This window comes from Gobius niger (assembly GCF_951799975.1).
Source record: "Gobius niger genome assembly, chromosome: 12".
NCBI lineage: Eukaryota > Metazoa > Chordata > Actinopteri > Gobiiformes > Gobiidae > Gobius > Gobius niger.
The window spans coordinates 1,526,488-1,546,919 of record NC_136863.1 but is presented as its reverse complement, the minus strand read 5'-3'; the positions used below and the strand labels follow the sequence as shown (position 1 = coordinate 1,546,919).

Sequence of the window (20,432 nt, the reverse complement as noted above, 5' to 3'; positions counted from 1 at the left end):
GACGTGACGAAATGTTTCCATCACTTTTGTAGGTCTTAGATTTCAAATGAGGCGTTACATTGTTGATCTCCAGTCAAGAAGCTTTTAGATTTGGGTAAAGCCCAGTATAAAAAAACATGAATCTAAAAGGAATTCCGTGGAGTATGGTGCACCACAAGGGTCAGTTTTGGGACCATTATTATTCATTATTTATATTAATGATTTTGCTTCTGTTTCTATGACCGCCTTTCCCGCTCTTTTTGCTGATGATGCCGATCAAAAAAATAATAATAAAAAGCAGAACTGGGGGAAATGCACTCGTTAGTGTTGAGGCGGGAGGTCAGAGGTTAAAATATGTCTTTGTGGAAGTGTCACAATTACGCTGATTTGGGCCAGGCTGGTCAGAGTCCAGGGCTGTTTTTCAGTCCCAGTCCGGCCCGTTTACTTCCAGGGAAAAGTGTTTCCGGGTTAGTCCTGTTGTGTTGTGATTCTGTGCTGATGTTGTGTCGTTGAGCCTGACTGAGATCCTCGTAATAGCTGCGGAGAATGACTCGCTCTGAGACCAGCCTTCAGTGACCGGCTAATAACCCACACAAAATAGTCCCGTAGTCTGGCAGATTTAGTGACTTTAGTCAATGAAAAACACATTTATTATAAATGTTAGGTTTGTGGGACCCTGGTATAAGCGGATTAAACAACGAGGAGCCGCGTTAGACGTTATAATGCAGGAGGAACAACACTGTGTCGGGCGTTAGAACCGTCTAACGCGGCTGCGAGGTGTTTAATCCTTACGTAGTGTAGTGACCACTAGAGGGCCCTTTGACGCGTCACATACAGATCATATTATTTCCTGATCTCCTGTTTGTTTGTGTTCACAGCTCGGCCTGTGGTTTTCTCTGGGCTGCACTCACCTGGCGCTGCAGAACTACGAAGGAGCCGCTCAGGCCTTTCAGTCGTGTGTGGGCCTCGAACCCGACGTCAGTCACTCACAAATCACCTCCAGTATTATCTATATTCTTGTATGTGTGAGGCTAAAGTCCTGCTTTTGTGTGAACAGAACGCAGAGGCCTGGAACAACCTGTCCACGGCCTACATCCGGCTGAAGAAGGAGTGAGTCTCATCACCTCATCACTCACAGATTATTATTATTTTATTATTATTTTTTTATTATTTTTTATTATTATTTTATTTTTATTTTTTTATCATTATTTTATTATTTTATTATTATTTTTTATTATTATTTTTTTATTTTTTTATTATTATTATTTTATTTTTATTATTTTTTTATTATAATTATTTTTTTATTATTATTATTTCATTATTATTTTATTATTATTTTATTATTATTATTTTATTATTATTATTATTTTATTATTTATTTTTTATTATTATTATTTTTTTATTATTATTTTATTATTTTTATTATTATTTTATTATTTATTTTTTATTATTGTTTTTTTAATTATTATTTTTTATTTTTTTTTATTATTATTTTATTTATTTATTATTATTATTATTATTATGATTTTATTTTTTTAAATTATTTTTTTATTATTATTTTATTATTAATATATATTTTTTTTTTTTTTTTTTTTTTTTTTTTTTAATTATTATTATTATTATTATTATTTTTTAATTATTATTATTTTTTATTTTTTTATTATTATTATTTTATTATTATTTTATTATTTTATTATTTTATTATTATTTTATTATTTTATTATTATTATCACCTGAATAAACCTGATGTGTCTCTGCCGCCGCAGCTACAAGGCCTTCCTCACCCTGCAGGAGGCGCTCAAGTGCAACTACGAGTCGTGGCAGATCTGGGAGAACTTCCTGCTGGTGAGCACCAACATCGGGGCGTTCCGCGAGGCCACGGGGGCGCTCCACAGACTCATGGACCTGAGGGACGGCTACAAGGACCTGGAGGTGAGGAGGCTCGAACTAAACGCACCAATAAATGAGGACAAAAAAACCTCCGTAATTCACCTTTAACCCCAGTTTCACTTTTGATTTGCACATGTCCTGTTTCGGAGGTGACTTCAGGTATTATTATTATTATGCGGAATGGACTTTTTCCAGCTTTCCATCATGTTATTCTGTCACTCCCTCATTAAAAACATGGCTGAAGTGTTTCCTTGGCACATTCACGTGTTTCTGAGTAATCTGTAAAAACTCTGATGGCGGCCATTTTAGGGATAGGTTTGCCTGAGTCCTCCTAGGAACGCCCCCACCTCCTGGAGACGCCTCCGAGCTTTGGTCACCAGACGAGTAACCAACCACTGCCCCTCAGCAGAACCCCCTCCCCACTGATGCCACAGACAGCGTGTGGAGGGGGCGTGTCTAAAGGCTCAGAGGTTCTTAACCCCTTAACTCCCGCCTGAACCGAGAGCATTTTCTCCAGTTTGGCTTTACCCCAATCCAAAAGCTTCTGGAAGAAAGGTGAGAAAATAGAAAGAAAACTGAGACGAAAACAATGATGGAAATGTGAAAAAAGTGCCAAAAAATGGACAAAAAAATGACAAAAAAAAAAGTAAAAATCTGACGAAAAATTGAGAAAAAATTGACAAAAAAGTGATAATAATTTGACCAAAAAAAAATCGAAAAATTTGACGAAAAAGTGACAAAAAAGTCATGAAAATTTGACAAAAATGAGACGACTGCCCAATAAAAGCAGTGATGAAAAAAATCTGAAGATGTGAGGAAAAAGATCAGTTTAGTTTTGTAGATCTTAGCTTTCAAATGAGGCGTTACACTGGCCTACAGGATTTGGGTAAAGCTGAACTGGAGAAAATGCTCTCGGTTCAGGCGGGAGTTAAGAGGTTAAAGAGACAGAGGCCTATTTCAAGACATTCACTGCAGCCATTTTGAGAGAGACATTTTATACGAGGCAGTTATTCTAATTTACTGCATTTACAGACCAACAGAAGGTTGTGTTTTATAGAAGGAAACCAGTGCTCAGATGTTTGAGGCGCCACTGAAGCAAAAAGTATGAGCGTCAAAGTCACTGTTCCGCTTGATACAAAAAGCTCATTGTCTCAGCTTTTTGGGCAGAAAATAAAGAACTGAAAGACGTACGAACACACAGAACGTCTCCTCACTCTCCCCTCTGATCCTCAGGTCCTGGAGGTGCTGGTATTTCCTCACTCTCCCCTCTGTGCCTCAGGTCCTGGAGGTGCTGGTGTCTCCTCACTCTCCCCTCTGATCCTCAGTTCCTGGAGGTGCTGGTGTTTCCTCACTCTCCCCTCTGTGCCTCAGGTCCTGGAGGTGCTGGTGTCTCCTCACTCTCCCCTCTGATCCTCAGGTCCTGGAGGTGCTGGTGTTTCCTCACTCTCCCCTCTGATCCTCAGGTCCTGGAGGTGCTGGTGTTTCCTCACTCTCCCCTCTGATCCTCAGGTCCTGGAGGTGCAGAACGTCTCCTCACTCTCCCCTCTGATCCTCAGGTCCTGGAGGTGCTGGTGCTTCCTCTGCAGAACGTCTCCTCACTCTCCCCTCTGTGCCTCAGGTCCTGGAGGTGCTGGTGTCTCCTCACTCTCCCCTCTGATCCTCAGGTCCTGGAGGTGCTGGTGTTTCCTCTGCAGAACGTCTCCTCACTCTCCCCTCTGTGCCTCAGGTCCTGGAGGTGCAGAACGTCTCCTCACTCTCCCCTCTGCGCCTCAGGTCCTGGAGGTGCAGAACGTCTCCTCACTCTCCCCTCTGATCCTCAGGTCCTGGAGGTGTTGGTGTCTCCTCACTCTCCTCTCTGCGCCTCAGGTCCTGGAGGTGCTGGTGTCTCCTCACTCTCCCCTCTGATCCTCAGATCCTGGAGGTGCTGGTGTCTCCTCACTCTCCCCTCTGCGCCTCAGGTCCTGGAGGTGCAGAACGTCTCCTCACTCTCCCCTCTGTGCCTCAGGTCCTGGAGGTGCTGGTGTCTCCTCACTCTCCCCTCTGCGCCTCAGGTCCCGGAGGTGCTGGTGTTTCCTCTGCAGAACGTCTCCTCACTCTCCCCTCTGATCCTCAGGTCCTGGAGGTGCTGGTGTCTCCTCACTCTCCCCTCTGATCCTCAGGTCCTGGAGGTGCTGGTGTCTCCTCACTCTCCCCTCTGATCCTCAGGTCCTGGAGGTGCTGGTGTTTCCTCACTCTCCCCTCTGATCCTCAGGTCCTGGAGGTGCTGGTGTCTCCTCACTCTCCCCTCTGATCCTCAGGTCCTGGAGGTGCAGAACGTCTCCTCACTCTCCCCTCTGATCCTCAGGTCCTGGAGGTGCAGAACGTCTCCTCACTCTCCCCTCTGATCCTCAGGTCCTGGAGGTGCAGAACGTCTCCTCACTCTCCCCTCTGATCCTCAGGTCCTGGAGGTGCAGAACGTCTCCTCACTCTCCCCTCTGATCCTCAGGTCCTGGAGGTGCTGGTGTTTCCTCTGCAGAACGTCTCCTGCAAAAAAAAGACAAAAATCCAGCAGAAAAATGACAAAAATCCAGTAAAAAAAAAAGACAAAAATCCAGATCCAAATAATACTGTGAAATAAGTCAAACGCTGAACTGTCACTTTAACCTGAACTTTATTTATGATCAGATTTGGTTTAAATCTGATTTAACTCCCACCTGGACATGTTTTCTCCTGTTGTCCGAATCTAAAAGCTAAAAGCTTCTTCAAAACAGCGATGAAAAAGAAAATGAGGATGTAAACAGAACAAAAAAGGGCTAAAAGGGACCAAAAACAGCGACAAAAATGACAAAAACTCAATAAAAAGGTGACAAAAGGGCAGAAAGGAAATGACAAAAATCCAGCAAAAAAAAGACAAAAATCCCCAAAAGAAAATAATTCAAAAAAAAAAAAATTCAAAAAAAAAAGACAAAAATCCAGAAAAAAAAAAAGTGCTGGTGTTTCCTCTGCAGAACGTCTCCTCACTCTCCCCTCTGTGCCTCAGGTCCTGGAGGTGCTGGTGTCTCCTCACTCTCCCCTCTGTGCCTCAGGTCCTGGAGGTGCTGGTGTCTCCTCACTCTCCCCTCTGATCCTCAGGTCCTGGAGGTGCAGATCATCTCCTCACTCTCCCCTCTGATCCTCAGGTCCTGGAGGTGCTGGTGTTTCCTCTGCAGAACGTCTCCTCACTCTCCCCTCTGATCCTCAGGTCCTGGAGGTGCTGGTGTTTCCTCTGCAGAACGTCTCCTCACTCTCCCCTCTGATCCTCAGGTCCTGGAGGTGCTGGTGTTTCCTCTGCAGAACGTCTCCTCACTCTCCCCTCTGTGCCTCAGGTCCTGGAGGTGCAGAACGTCTCTTCACTCTCCCCTCTGTGCCTCAGGTCCTGGAGGTGCTGGTGCGCGCCGTCGCAGAGGACCTGCCCGACAGAGAGGGGGCGCCGTCCTCCGCCCTCAAGCCCAAGCTGAAGGAGCTGCTGGGGCGCGTCAGTTCCAGGCACAGCCGGGAGGGGGCGGTGTGGAGGCAGTACGCCCGGCTCTACGGCGACGGGGCGAGCGAGAGCCCGGACGACAACGACAAGGTGAAGGCCCGCCTCCACCTGATGATGTCACGGGGGGGGGGACCCGGTCTGACGGCGTGCTCCTGTTGTGCATGTTTTAGGCTCTCCACTTCCTGTGTAAGGCCCATCGCTGTGAGCTGCAGGGCGCGGGCTGGGACCAGGACCCGGCGCTGTTCAGGGGAGTCCTGCAGAGGGCGCTGTCCATGGGGCGAGGTGAGAAACGGGATGTTCCTGAGCGTTAGCAAACAAGCTACTCCGGGCTCCTAGTTAGCCTGCTCAGTGTGTTTTCCCTATAGCCGTTAGCATTAGCCACCAAACAGCTCAAATAATACTGTGAAATATGTCAAACTGTCACTTTAACATCAGATTTGGTTAACCTCTTAACTCCCACCTGAACATGTTCTCCAAATTCTCCAAATCTAAAAGCTTCTTCAAAACAGCGATAAAAAAAGAAGAAGAAAAAATGTTAAAAAAAATGTAAACACAACAAAAAAGCGCTGAAAGGGACCAAAAATAGCAACAAAAATGACAAAAAGGTGACAAAGGGGCAGCAAGAAAAAAGACAAAAATCCAGCAAAACGGGACAAAAATCCAGCAAAAAAAAGACTAAAATACAGCAAAAAAAGACAAAAATCCAGCAAAACGGGACAAAAATCCAGTAAAAAAATGACAAAAATCCAGCAAAAAAAAAGACAAAAATCCAGCAAAAAAGTGACAAAAATCCAGCAAAAAAAAGACAAAAATCCAGTAAAAAAGTGACAAAAATCCAGCAAAAAAAAGACAAAAATCCAGTAAAAAAGTGACAAAAATCCAGTAAAAAAAAGACAAAAATCCAGTAAAAAAGTGACAAAAATCCAGTAAAAAAGTGACAAAAATCCAGCAAAAAAGTGTCAAAAATCCAGCAAAAAAGTGACAAAAATCCAGAAAAAAAAAGACAAAAATCCAGAAAAAAGTGACAAAAATCCAGTAAAAAAGTGACATAAATCCAGCAAAAAAAAGACTAAAATCCTGCAAAAAAAAAGACAAAAATCCAGCAAAAAAGTGACAAAAATCCAGCAAAAAAAAGACAAAAATCCAGTAAAAAAGTGACAAAAATCCAGTAAAAAAAAGACAAAAATCCAGTAAAAAAGTGACAAAAATCCAGCAAAAACGTGACAAAAATCCAGCAAAAAAGTGTCAAAAATCCAGCAAAAAAGTGACAAAAATCCAGAAAAAAAAGACAAAAATCCAGCAAAAAGTGACAAAAATCCAGTAAAAAAGTGACAAAAATCCAGCAAAAAAAAGGACTAAAATCCAGCAAAAAATGACAAAAATCCAGTAAAAAAGTGACAAAAATCCAGCAAAAAGTGACAAAAATCCAGCAAAAAAAAGACAAAAATCCAGCAAAAAAGTGACAAAAATCCAGCAAAAAAAAGACAAAAATCCAGCAAAAAAAAGACAAAAATCCAGCAAAAAAGTGACAAAAATCCAGCAAAAAAAGTGACAAAAATCCAGTAAAAAAAAAGACAAAAATCCAGTAAAAAAGTGACAAAAATCCAGCAAAAAATCCAGCAAAAACGTGACAAAAATCCAGCAAAAAAGTGTCAAAAATCCAGCAAAAAAGTGACAAAAATCCAGAAAAAAAAAGACAAAAATCCAGCAAAAAGTGACAAAAATCCAGTAAAAAAGTGACAAAAATCCAGTAAAAAAAGACAAAAATCCAGTAAAAAAAAGACAAAAATCCAGTAAAAAAGTGACAAAAATCCAGCAAAAAAAAGACAAAAATCCAGTAAAAAAAAGACAAAAATCCAGTAAAAAAGTGACAAAAATCCAGCAAAAACGTGACAAAAATCCAGCAAAAAAGTGTCAAAAATCCAGCAAAAAAGTGACAAAAATCCAGAAAAAAAAAGACAAAAATCCAGAAAAAAGTGACAAAAATCCAGTAAAAAAGTGACATAAATCCAGCAAAAAAAAGACTAAAATCCAGCAAAAAAGTGACAAAAATCCAGTAAAAAAGTGACAAAAATCCAGTAAAAAAATGACAAAAATCCAGCAAAAAAAAAGACAAAAATCCAGCAAAAAAGTGACAAAAATCCAGCAAAAAAAAGACAAAAATCCAGTAAAAAAGTGACAAAAATCCAGTAAAAAAAAGACAAAAATCCAGTAAAAAAGTGACAAAAATCCAGCAAAAACGTGACAAAAATCCAGCAAAAAAGTGTCAAAAATCCAGCAAAAAAGTGACAAAAATCCAGAAAAAAAAGACAAAAATCCAGCAAAAAGTGACAAAAATCCAGTAAAAAAGTGACAAAAATCCAGCAAAAAAAAGGACTAAAATCCAGCAAAAAATGACAAAAATCCAGTAAAAAAGTGACAAAAATCCAGCAAAAAGTGACAAAAATCCAGCAAAAAAAAGACAAAAATCCAGCAAAAAAGTGACAAAAATCCAGCAAAAAAAAGACAAAAATCCAGCAAAAAAAAGACAAAAATCCAGCAAAAAAGTGACAAAAATCCAGCAAAAAAAGTGACAAAAATCCAGTAAAAAAAAAGACAAAAATCCAGTAAAAAAGTGACAAAAATCCAGCAAAAAATCCAGCAAAAACGTGACAAAAATCCAGCAAAAAAGTGTCAAAAATCCAGCAAAAAAGTGACAAAAATCCAGAAAAAAAAAGACAAAAATCCAGCAAAAAGTGACAAAAATCCAGTAAAAAAGTGACAAAAATCCAGTAAAAAAAGACAAAAATCCAGTAAAAAAAAGACAAAAATCCAGTAAAAAAGTGACAAAAATCCAGCAAAAAGTGACAAAAATCCAGTAAAAAAGTGACAAAAATCCAGCAAAAAAAAGACTAAAATCCAGCAAAAAAATGACAAAAATCCAGTCAAAGAGTGACAAAAATCCAGTAAAAAAGTGACAAAAATCCAGCAAAAAAAAGACAAAAATCCAGCAAAAAAAAGACAAAAATCCAGTAAAAAAGTGACAAAAATCCAGTAAAAAAGTGACAAAAATCCAGCAAAAAAATGACAAAAATCCAGCAAAAAGTGACAAAAATCCAGCAAAAAAAAGACAAAAATCCAGCAAAAAAAAGACAAATATCCAGCAAAAAAATGACAAAAATCCAGCAGAAAAGTGACAAAAATCCAGCAGAAAAGTAATTAAGAAATGGCAAAAACACATGAGGGAAATATAAAGTGGCGACAATGGCAAAGAGGAGAGCATGCACTTGGTTTTGGCAGGTGGTAAGAGGTTTATTTTCGTTTTACCAAACTTTAACGGCAGTTTGTGACGCTGGTGTTTTTTAGAATCAGAATTTGCCCATCAGGAAATATGAATAATTATTAACGTAAAACATTGCTTCTAGTTAGCCTGCTCAGTGTGTTTTCCCTATAGCCGTTAGCATTAGCCACCAAACAGCTCAAATTATGTATTCAGATGTTTGCAGATGTTCAACCATCGACCACGTTCAGGCCAAAGCCTCGTTAGGGATCATTAGTGAATGTACAGACCTTTGGATAATTCAAAACAGCTTCTAAAAGTGTCCGAGCTAAATGCTAAATGCTAAATGTATGCTACATGCTAAATGTTCGTTTCTGCCCTTCAGGGGTCGGATTCACAAATACACATTATTAAACATTAAACATGATCTTCTGACATGATAAAGAAACCACAGAACAGTTTATAAATACTGTGAAATATGTCAAACGCTGCACTGTCACTTTAACCTTAACCTCTTAACTCCCGCCTGAACCGAGAGGATCTTTTTCATCACGTCATCAGATTTTTTTTCCATCATTTTTTTTTTGGGTATTCAACTCATTTTGTAACTTTTTTGTCTTTACAGAGTCAGTTACAGAGTCAGTTACAGGTCAGTTACAGAGTCAGTTACAGGTCAGTTACAGGTCAGTTACAGGTCAGTTACAGGTCAGTTACAGGTCAGTTACAGGTCAGTTACAGGTCAGTTACAGGTCAGTTACAGAGTCAGTTACAGGTCAGTTAGAGTCAGTTACAGAGTCAGTTACAGAGTCAGTTACAGAGTCAGTTACAGGTCAGTTAGAGTCAGTTACAGGTCAGTTACAGGTCAGTTACAGAGTCAGTTACAGGTCAGTTACAGGTCAGTTACAGGTCAGTTACAGAGTCAGTTACAGGTCAGTTACAGAGTCAGATACAGAGTCAGTTACAGGTCAGTTAGAGTCAGTTACAGGTCAGTTACAGAGTCAGTTACAGAGTCAGTTACAGGTCAGTTACAGAGTCAGTTACAGGTCAGTTACAGAGTCAGATACAGAGTCAGTTACAGGTCAGTTACAGGTCAGTTACAGGTCAGTTACAGGTCAGTTACAGGTCAGTTACAGGTCAGTTACAGAGTCGGTTACAGGTCGGTTACAGGTCAGTTACAGGTCAGTTACAGGTCAGTTACAGGTCAGTTACAGAGTCAGTTACAGGTCAGTTACAGGTCAGATACAGGTCAGATACAGGTCAGTTACAGGTCAGATACAGGTCAGTTACAGAGTCAGTTACAGGTCAGTTACAGGTCAGTTACAGGTCAGTTACAGAGTCAGTTACAGGTCAGTTACAGAGTCAGTTACAGGTCAGTTACAGGTCAGTTACAGGTCAGTTACAGAGTCAGTTACAGAGTCAGTTACAGGTCAGTTACAGGTCAGTTACAGGTCAGTTACAGAGTCAGTTACAGAGTCAGTTACAGGTCAGTTACAGAGTCAGTTACAGAGTCAGTTACAGGTCAGTTACAGAGTCAGTTACAGGTCAGTTACAGGTCAGTTACAGGTCAGTTACAGAGTCAGTTACAGAGTCAGTTACAGAGTCAGTTACAGAGTCAGTTACAGGTCAGTTACAGGTCAGTTACAGGTCAGTTACAGGTCAGTTACAGAGTCAGTTACAGGTCAGTTACAGGTCAGATACAGGTCAGTTACAGGTCAGTTACAGAGTCAGTTACAGAGTCAGTTACAGAGTCAGTTACAGAGTCAGTTACAGAGTCAGTTACAGGTCAGTTACAGGTCAGTTACAGGTCAGTTACAGGTCAGTTACAGAGTCAGTTACAGAGTCAGTTACAGGTCAGTTACAGAGTCAGTTACAGGTCAGTTACAGAGTCAGTTACAGAGTCAGTTACAGGTCAGTTACAGAGTCAGTTACAGGTCAGTTAGAGTCAGTTACAGGTCAGTTACAGAGTCAGTTACAGGTCAGTTACAGGTCAGTTACAGGTCAGTTACAGGTCAGTTACAGAGTCAGTTACAGAGTCAGTTACAGGTCAGTTACAGAGTCAGTTACAGAGTCAGTTACAGGTCAGTTACAGAGTCAGTTACAGGTCAGTTACAGGTCAGTTACAGAGTCAGTTACAGAGTCAGTTACAGGTCAGTTACAGGTCAGTTACAGGTCAGTTACAGGTCAGTTACAGAGTCAGTTACAGAGTCAGTTACAGAGTCAGTTACAGAGTCAGATACAGGTCAGTTACAGAGTCAGTTACAGGTCAGTTACAGGTCAGTTACAGAGTCAGTTACAGAGTCAGTTACAGGTCAGTTACAGAGTCAGTTACAGGTCAGTTACAGAGTCAGTTACAGAGTCAGTTACAGGTCAGTTACAGGTCAGTTACAGGTCAGTTACAGGTCAGTTACAGGTCAGTTACAGGTCAGTTACAGAGTCAGTTACAGAGTCAGTTACAGACTCAGTTACAGAGTCAGTTACAGGTCAGTTACAGGTCAGTTACAGAGTCAGTTACAGAGTCAGTTACAGAGTCAGTTACAGAGTCAGTTACAGGTCAGTTACAGAGTCAGTTACAGGTCAGTTACAGGTCAGTTAGAGTCAGTTACAGAGTCAGTTACAGAGTCAGTTACAGGTCAGTTACAGAGTCAGTTACAGGTCAGTTAGAGTCAGTTACAGGTCAGTTACAGAGTCAGTTACAGGTCAGTTACAGGTCAGTTACAGAGTCAGTTACAGGTCAGTTACAGGTCAGTTACAGAGTCAGTTACAGGTCGGTTACAGGTCAGTTACAGGTCAGTTACAGAGTCAGTTACAGAGTCAGTTACAGGTCAGTTACAGAGTCAGTTACAGAGTCAGTTACAGGTCAGTTACAGAGTCAGTTACAGAGTCAGTTACAGAGTCAGTTACAGGTCAGTTACAGGTCAGTTACAGAGTCAGTTACAGGTCAGTTACAGAGTCAGTTACAGAGTCAGTTACAGGTCAGTTACAGAGTCAGTTACAGAGTCAGTTACAGGTCAGTTACAGGTCAGTTACAGAGTCAGTTACAGGTCGGTTACAGGTCAGTTACAGGTCAGTTACAGAGTCAGTTACAGAGTCAGTTACAGGTCAGTTACAGAGTCAGTTACAGAGTCAGTTACAGGTCAGTTACAGAGTCAGTTACAGAGTCAGTTACAGAGTCAGTTACAGGTCAGTTACAGAGTCAGTTACAGAGTCAGTTACAGGTCAGTTACAGGTCAGTTACAGGTCAGTTACAGGTCAGTTACAGAGTCAGTTACAGAGTCAGTTACAGAGTCAGTTACAGAGTCAGTTACAGAGTCAGTTACAGAGTCAGTTACAGAGTCAGTTACAGAGTCAGTTACAGGTCAGTTACAGAGTCAGTTACAGAGTCAGTTACAGGTCAGTTACAGGTCAGTTACGAGTCAGTTACAGAGTCAGTTACAGAGTCAGTTACAGAGTCAGTTACAGAGTCAGTTACAGAGTCAGTTACAGAGTCAGTTACAGAGTCAGTTACAGAGTCAGTTACAGAGTCAGTTACAGAGTCAGTTACAGGTCAGTTACAGAGTCAGTTACAGAGTCAGTTACAGAGTCAGTTACAGGTCGGTTACAGAGTCAGTTACAGAGTCAGTTACAGAGTCAGTTACAGAGTCAGTTACAGGTCAGTTACAGGTCAGTTACAGAGTCAGTTACAGAGTCAGTTACAGGTCGGTTACAGAGTCAGTTACAGAGTCAGTTACAGAGTCAGTTACAGGTCAGTTACAGAGTCAGTTACAGAGTCAGTTACAGGTCAGTTACAGGTCAGTTACAGAGTCAGTTACAGGTCAGTTACAGAGTCAGTTACAGAGTCAGTTACAGGTCAGTTACAGGTCAGTTACAGAGTCAGTTACAGGTCGGTTACAGGTCGGTTACAGAGTCAGTTACAGGTCAGATACAGGTCAGTTACAGGTCAGTTACAGGTCAGTTACAGGTCAGTTACAGAGTCAGTTACAGAGTCAGTTACAGGTCAGTTACAGGTCAGTTACAGAGTCAGTTACAGGTCAGTTACAGAGTCAGTTACAGAGTCAGTTACAGGTCAGTTACAGAGTCAGTTACAGGTCGGTTACAGGTCGGTTACAGAGTCAGTTACAGAGTCAGTTACAGAGTCAGTTACAGGTCAGTTACAGGTCAGTTACAGAGTCAGTTACAGGTCGGTTACAGGTCGGTTACAGAGTCAGTTACAGGTCAGATACAGGTCAGTTACAGGTCAGTTACAGAGTCAGTTACAGAGTCAGTTACAGGTCAGTTACAGGTCAGTTACAGAGTCAGTTACAGGTCAGTTACAGAGTCAGTTACAGAGTCAGTTACAGGTCAGTTACAGAGTCAGATACAGGTCAGATACAGGTCAGTTACAGAGTCAGTTACAGAGTCAGTTACAGGTCGGTTACAGGTCAGTTACAGAGTCAGTTACAGGTCAGTTACAGAGTCAGTTACAGAGTCAGTTACAGGTCAGTTACAGGTCAGTTACAGAGTCAGTTACAGGTCGGTTACAGGTCAGTTACAGAGTCAGTTACAGGTCGGTTACAGGTCGGTTACAGGTCAGTTACAGGTCAGTTACAGGTCAGTTACAGGTCAGTTACAGAGTCAGTTACAGAGTCAGTTACAGGTCAGTTACAGGTCAGTTACAGAGTCAGTTACAGGTCAGTTACAGAGTCAGTTACAGAGTCAGTTACAGGTCAGTTACAGAGTCAGTTACAGGTCGGTTACAGGTCGGTTACAGAGTCAGTTACAGAGTCAGTTACAGAGTCAGTTACAGGTCAGTTACAGGTCAGTTACAGAGTCAGTTACAGGTCGGTTACAGGTCGGTTACAGAGTCAGTTACAGGTCAGATACAGGTCAGTTACAGGTCAGTTACAGGTCAGTTACAGGTCAGTTACAGAGTCAGTTACAGAGTCAGTTACAGGTCAGTTACAGGTCAGTTACAGAGTCAGTTACAGGTCAGTTACAGAGTCAGTTACAGAGTCAGTTACAGGTCAGTTACAGAGTCAGATACAGGTCAGATACAGGTCAGTTACAGGTCAGATACAGGTCAGTTACAGGTCAGATACAGGTCAGTTACAGGTCAGTTACAGAGTCAGTTACAGGTCAGTTACAGAGTCAGTTACAGAGTCAGTTACAGAGTCAGTTACAGGGTCAGTTACAGGGTCAGTTACAGGTCGGTTACAGGTCGGTTACAGGTCGGTTACAGAGTCAGTTACAGAGTCAGTTACAGAGTCAGTTACAGGTCGGTTACAGAGTCAGTTACAGAGTCAGTTACAGAGTCAGTTACAGAGTCAGTTACAGGTCAGTTACAGGTCAGTTACAGAGTCAGTTACAGGTCAGTTACAGAGTCAGATACAGGTCAGTTACAGGTCAGTTACAGGGTCAGTTACAGAGTCAGTTACAGAGTCAGTTACAGGTCAGTTACAGGTCAGTTACAGAGTCAGTTACAGAGTCAGTTACAGAGTCAGTTACAGAGTCAGTTACAGGTCAGTTACAGGTCAGTTACAGGGTCAGTTACAGGGTCAGTTACAGGTCGGTTACAGGTCGGTTACAGGTCGGTTACAGAGTCAGTTACAGAGTCAGTTACAGAGTCAGTTACAGGTCAGTTACAGGTCAGTTACAGGTCAGATACAGAGTCAGTTACAGAGTCAGTTACAGGTCAGTTACAGGTCAGTTACAGAGTCAGTTACAGGTCGGTTACAGGTCGGTTACAGAGTCAGTTACAGGTCAGATACAGGTCAGATACAGGTCAGTTACAGGTCAGATACAGGTCAGTTACAGGTCAGTTACAGGTCAGATACAGGTCAGTTACAGGTCAGTTACAGAGTCAGTTACAGAGTCAGTTACAGGGTCAGTTACAGAGTCAGTTACAGGGTCAGTTACAGGTCGGTTACAGGTCGGTTACAGGTCGGTTACAGGTCGGTTACAGAGTCAGTTACAGAGTCGGTTACAGAGTCGGTTACAGGTCGGTTACAGGTCGGTTACAGGTCAGTTACAGAGTCAGTTACAGAGTCAGTTACAGAGTCAGTTACAGAGTCAGTTACAGGTCAGTTACAGGTCAGTTACAGGTCAGTTACAGGGTCAGTTACAGAGTCAGTTACAGAGTCAGTTACAGAGTCAGTTACAGAGTCAGTTACAGAGTCAGTTACAGGTCAGTTACAGGTCAGTTACAGAGTCAGTTACAGAGTCAGTTACAGAGTCAGTTACAGGTCAGTTACAGAGTCAGTTACAGAGTCAGTTACAGAGTCAGTTACAGAGTCAGTTACAGAGTCAGTTACAGAGTCAGTTACAGAGTCAGTTACAGGTCAGTTACAGAGTCAGTTACAGAGTCAGATACAGGGTCAGTTACAGGGTCAGTTACAGGGTCAGTTACAGAGTCAGATACAGGTCAGTTACAGGGTCAGATACAGGGTCAGTTACAGGGTCAGTTACAGAGTCAGTTACAGAGTCAGATACAGGTCAGTTACAGAGTCAGATACAGGGTCAGTTACAGGGTCAGTTACAGAGTCAGTTACAGAGTCAGATACAGGTCAGTTACAGAGTCAGTTACAGAGTCAGTTACAGGGTCAGTTACAGGGTCAGTTACAGAGTCAGTTACAGAGTCAGATACAGGTCAGTTACAGAGTCAGATACAGGTCAGTTACAGAGTCAGTTACAGAGTCAGTTACAGAGTCAGTTACAGAGTCAGTTACAGGTCAGTTACAGAGTCAGTTACAGGTCAGTTACAGGTCAGTTACAGGTCAGTTACAGGTCAGTTACAGGTCAGTTACAGGTCAGTTAGAGTCAGTTACAGAGTCAGTTACAGAGTCAGTTACAGGTCAGTTAGAGTCAGTTACAGGTCAGTTACAGAGTCAGTTACAGGTCAGTTACAGGTCAGTTACAGGTCAGTTACAGAGTCAGTTACAGGTCAGTTACAGAGTCAGTTACAGAGTCAGTTACAGAGTCAGTTACAGAGTCAGTTACAGAGTCAGTTACAGAGTCAGTTACAGGTCAGTTACAGAGTCAGTTACAGGTCAGTTACAGGTCAGTTACAGGTCAGTTACAGGTCAGTTAGAGTCAGTTACAGAGTCAGTTACAGAGTCAGTTACAGAGTCAGTTACAGAGTCAGTTACAGAGTCAGTTACAGGTCAGTTACAGAGTCAGTTACAGGTCAGTTACAGGTCAGTTACAGGTCAGTTACAGGTCAGTTACAGAGTCAGTTACAGGTCAGTTACAGGTCAGATACAGGTCAGTTACAGGTCAGTTACAGAGTCAGTTACAGAGTCACTTACAGAGTCAGTTACAGGTCAGTTACAGAGTCAGTTACAGAGTCAGTTACAGAGTCAGTTACAGAGTCAGTTACAGAGTCAGTTACAGAGTCAGTTACAGGTCAGTTACAGAGTCAGTTACAGGTCAGTTAGAGTCAGTTACAGGTCAGTTACAGAGTCAGTTACAGGTCAGTTACAGGTCAGTTACAGGTCAGTTACAGGTCAGTTACAGAGTCAGTTACAGGTCAGTTACAGGTCAGTTAGAGTCAGTTACAGAGTCAGTTACAGGTCAGTTACAGGTCAGTTACAGAGTCAGTTACAGGTCAGTTACAGGTCAGTTACAGAGTCAGTTACAGGTCAGTTACAGGTCAGTTACAGGTCAGTTACAGGTCAGTTACAGAGTCAGTTACAGGTCAGTTACAGGTCAGTTACAGGTCAGTTACAGGTCAGTTACAGGTCAGTTACAGGTCAGTTACAGAGTCAGTTACAGGTCAGTTACAGGTCAGTTACAGGTCAGTTAGAGTCAGTTACAGGTCAGTTACAGGTCAGTTACAGGTCAGTTACAGAGTCAGTTACAGGTCAGTTACAGAGTCAGTTACAGGTCAGTTAGAGTCAGTTACAGAGTCAGTTACAGAGTCAGTTACAGGTCAGTTACATAGTCAGTTACAGGTCAGTTACAGGTCAGTTACAGAGTCAGTTACAGGTCAGTTACAGGTCAGTTACAGGTCAGTTACAGAGTCAGTTACAGAGTCAGTTACAGAGTCAGTTACAGAGTCAGTTACAGAGTCAGTTACAGGTCAGTTACAGAGTCAGTTACAGAGTCAGTTACAGGTCAGATACAGGTCAGATACAGGTCAGTTACAGAGTCAGTTACAGGTCAGTTACAGGTCAGTTACAGGTCAGTTACAGGTCAGTTACAGGTCAGTTACAGGTCAGTTACAGAGTCAGATACAGAGTCAGTTACAGGTCAGTTACAGGTCAGTTACAGAGTCAGTTACAGAGTCAGTTACAGGTCAGTTACAGGTCAGTTACAGGTCAGTTACAGGTCAGTTACAGGTCAGTTACAGGTCAGTTACAGAGTCAGTTACAGGTCAGTTACAGAGTCAGTTACAGAGTCAGTTACAGGTCAGTTACAGAGTCAGTTACAGGTCAGTTACAGAGTCAGTTACAGAGTCAGTTACAGGTCAGTTACAGTTCAGTTACAGAGTCAGTTACAGGTCAGTTACAGAGTCAGTTACAGAGTCAGTTACAGAGTCAGTTACAGAGTCAGTTACAGAGTCAGTTACAGAGTCAGTTACAGAGTCAGTTACAGGTCAGTTACAGAGTCAGTTACAGGTCAGTTACAGGTCAGATACAGGTCAGATACAGGTCAGTTACAGAGTCAGTTACAGAGTCAGTTACAGAGTCAGTTACAGAGTCAGTTACAGAGTCAGTTACAGAGTCAGTTACAGAGTCAGTTACAGAGTCAGTTACAGGTCAGTTACAGAGTCAGTTACAGAGTCAGTTACAGAGTCAGTTACAGAGTCAGTTACAGAGTCAGTTACAGAGTCAGTTACAGGTCAGTTACAGGTCAGTTACAGAGTCAGTTACAGAGTCAGTTACAGAGTCAGTTACAGAGTCAGTTACAGGTCAGTTACAGGTCAGTTACAGGTCAGTTACAGAGTCAGATACAGGTCAGTTACAGAGTCAGATACAGGTCAGATACAGGTCAGTTACAGGTCAGTTACAGAGTCAGTTACAGAGTCAGATACAGAGTCAGTTACAGGGTCAGTTACAGAGTCAGTTACAGAGTCAGTTACAGAGTCAGATACAGAGTCAGTTACAGAGTCAGTTACAGGGTCAGTTACAGAGTCAGTTACAGAGTCAGATACAGGTCAGTTACAGAGTCAGATACAGGTCAGATACAGGTCAGATACAGGTCAGATACAGGTCAGTTACAGGTCAGTTACAGGTCAGTTACAGAGTCAGATACAGGTCAGTTACAGGTCAGTTACAGGTCAGTTACAGAGTCAGATACAGGTCAGTTACAGTTCAGTTACAGAGTCAGATACAGGTCAGATACAGGTCAGTTACAGAGTCAGATACAGAGTCAGTTACAGAGTCAGATACAGGTCAGTTACAGAGTCAGATACAGAGTCAGTTACAGAGTCAGTTACAGGTCAGTTACAGTTCAGTTACAGAGTCAGATACAGGTCAGTTACAGTTCAGTTACAGAGTCAGATACAGGTCAGATACAGGTCAGTTACAGGTCAGTTACAGGTCAGTTACAGAGTCAGATACAGGTCAGTTACAGAGTCAGATACAGAGTCAGTTACAGAGTCAGTTACAGGTCAGATACAGGTCAGTTACAGGTCAGTTACAGGTCAGTTACAGAGTCAGATACAGGTCAGTTACAGAGTCAGATACAGGTCAGTTACAGGTCAGTTACAGAGTCAGTTACAGGTCAGTTACAGGTCAGTTACAGGTCAGTTACAGGTCAGTTAGAGTCAGTTACAGGTCAGTTACAGAGTCAGTTACAGAGTCAGTTACAGGTCAGTTACAGGTCAGGTACAGGTCAGTTACAGGTCAGGTACAGGTCAGTTACAGGTCAGTTACAGAGTAAGTTACAGGTCAGTTACAGGTCAGTTACAGGTCAGTTACAGGTCAGTTACAGGTCAGTTACAGGTCAGATACAGGTCAGATACAGGTCAGATACAGGTCAGTTACAGGTCAGTTACAGGTCAGTTACAGGTCAGTTACAGGTCAGTTACAGGTCAGTTACAGGTCAGTTAGCAGAGTCAGGCCTGTTTGATGATGTGCTTCCTCCTGCAGTGAGTCTGACGGTGTCTCGGTCGAAGGCGAGTCCGGCTGAAGCTCTGCAGACGCTGTCGTCGAGTCGCCTCAGCCTCAACAGTCTGATCAGCAAGGCCAAGGTCACACACAGAGACACACACACACACACACACAAGTTAAAAGTTTGTGAATAAATAATTTGTCAAAACAAAAGACGAGAGAACGAGGAAAGAAAAGGAAATCTCTGCTGCAAACACAAACAAATCACATTTTAAAACTAACCACTTATGTTTGTCAAATGAAGAGTTACAAAAAGAAACTCATTTTATCAAACAGAATTTAGATTTAGTTTGTTTTTGTAAAAATGTTTAAAGGAATATTGTAAAACATGGAGTTCTGGTGATGGAGCGTGTGTTAGCGTGTCTCTAAAGTCCTGGTTCTCCTGCAGCAGCTGCACGTGGACCTCACATGTGTGTTAGCGTGTGTGTTAGCGTGTGTTAGCGTATGTTAGCGTGTCTCTAAAGTCCTGGCTCTCCTGCAGCAGCTGCACGTGGACCTCACCACGTCTCAGATCCTCCCGGAGCTGAAGGACGAGGTCGAGGCTCTGGAGAAGCTCCTCACAGAGATCCAGGAAGAGAGCGCCGCGCTCAGGAGCCAATCACAGTGAAGCTCCGGGACCAATGACCAATCACAGCCGAGGACTCTGGGACTTTCGTTTTGAAGGCGGTGTTTTCTTTACGCTCACATTTGACAAAGACAATATAACGTTTTATATTATTTCTCTGTAGTGAAACAGAAACGTCTTATTCTGTAAAACCCAAACCATGAAACACTTACGGTGTCGTTTATGAACCGTCTGACAATAAAATAATACAAACAGAAATAAACATTTTCTCTCGTCTTTACTTTGTGCCTGTTTGAAAGATGATTGTCAAACCCGTCATTTGTAAATAAAGCGTCCATGTGAAACAGATATTTGTCCTTTACCTTTAATTGTTTTTGTAAAGTCAGATCCCATCAGTCCCTCCGACCCCCCCCCACCCCCCCCCCCCCCCCCCCGTTTTATTTTGTTATGATTATACTAGGGAGGCACCGATAACACTTTTTATACAACCGATACGAGTACGAGTACTTTGATTTAAGTACTCGTCGATACCGAATACCGATACGAGTACAAGGCATTTTCTTCAACATTCTTACTTGTTTCACAGCAGATTGTTTTGTAATGAGTTAATTTACTCAAGTACATTTCCTTAAGTAAAGTCGGCGACACATTTAAGAGCAGCTATATTAGAATTGTGCAGATGCCATTTATTTATTGATTTTAGTTTCATTCAATATAATTGTTTATTTTTATGTCTCTGTCCATCATAGACAGAAAAGTCCATGTCCTAAAGCTCCCAATGCCTGAGCTTTATTCATTTATGTGTTTTTATTTAACAATAGTATTGAGATGTTTCTTAAATGGTCTCTTTTCGTCTTTACTTCAGCTCCTGTAGATTTTCTCGTGTGTTTGTAGTAACTTAGCGAGAAGCTACAGCGTTTTCATTGTTAACATTACTAACAACATTAAGCTCTGGTTAAATCCAGCTCAGACTCTGGTTTAGAGAGCGCAGTCTGTAATAAAGTCAGCTCTATGTGGATTATTGGATTTGCACTCACGAGAGCTGCGCCTCGTAGCTGCGCCTCGTAGCTGCGCTGGCCGCACGTCAAATGGTGTCGGTTTCTGGTATCGGGACCTCATGAATGAGTATGAGTACAAGCATGTGGTATCGGC

The 20,432-nt window shown here is 42.0% G+C and overlaps 1 protein-coding gene across 1 annotated transcript in view; it reads left to right on the top strand.

The window, feature by feature from the left end:
- The window catches only part of ttc27 (tetratricopeptide repeat domain 27), a 49,239-nt gene extending 29,799 nt beyond the window's left edge, over positions 1 to 19,440 (top strand). Inside the window, exons 13-19 of the mRNA XM_079568014.1 lie at positions 858 to 956; positions 1,037 to 1,089; positions 1,746 to 1,911; positions 5,261 to 5,458; positions 5,539 to 5,650; positions 18,695 to 18,795; positions 19,197 to 19,440. Of these exons, the coding sequence (XP_079424140.1) occupies positions 858 to 956; positions 1,037 to 1,089; positions 1,746 to 1,911; positions 5,261 to 5,458; positions 5,539 to 5,650; positions 18,695 to 18,795; positions 19,197 to 19,322 (855 nt within the window). The 3' untranslated portion in view covers positions 19,323 to 19,440. The remainder of the gene's footprint in view (positions 1 to 857; positions 957 to 1,036; positions 1,090 to 1,745; positions 1,912 to 5,260; positions 5,459 to 5,538; positions 5,651 to 18,694; positions 18,796 to 19,196) is intronic.
- Positions 19,441 to 20,432: the final 992 nt, after the last annotated feature.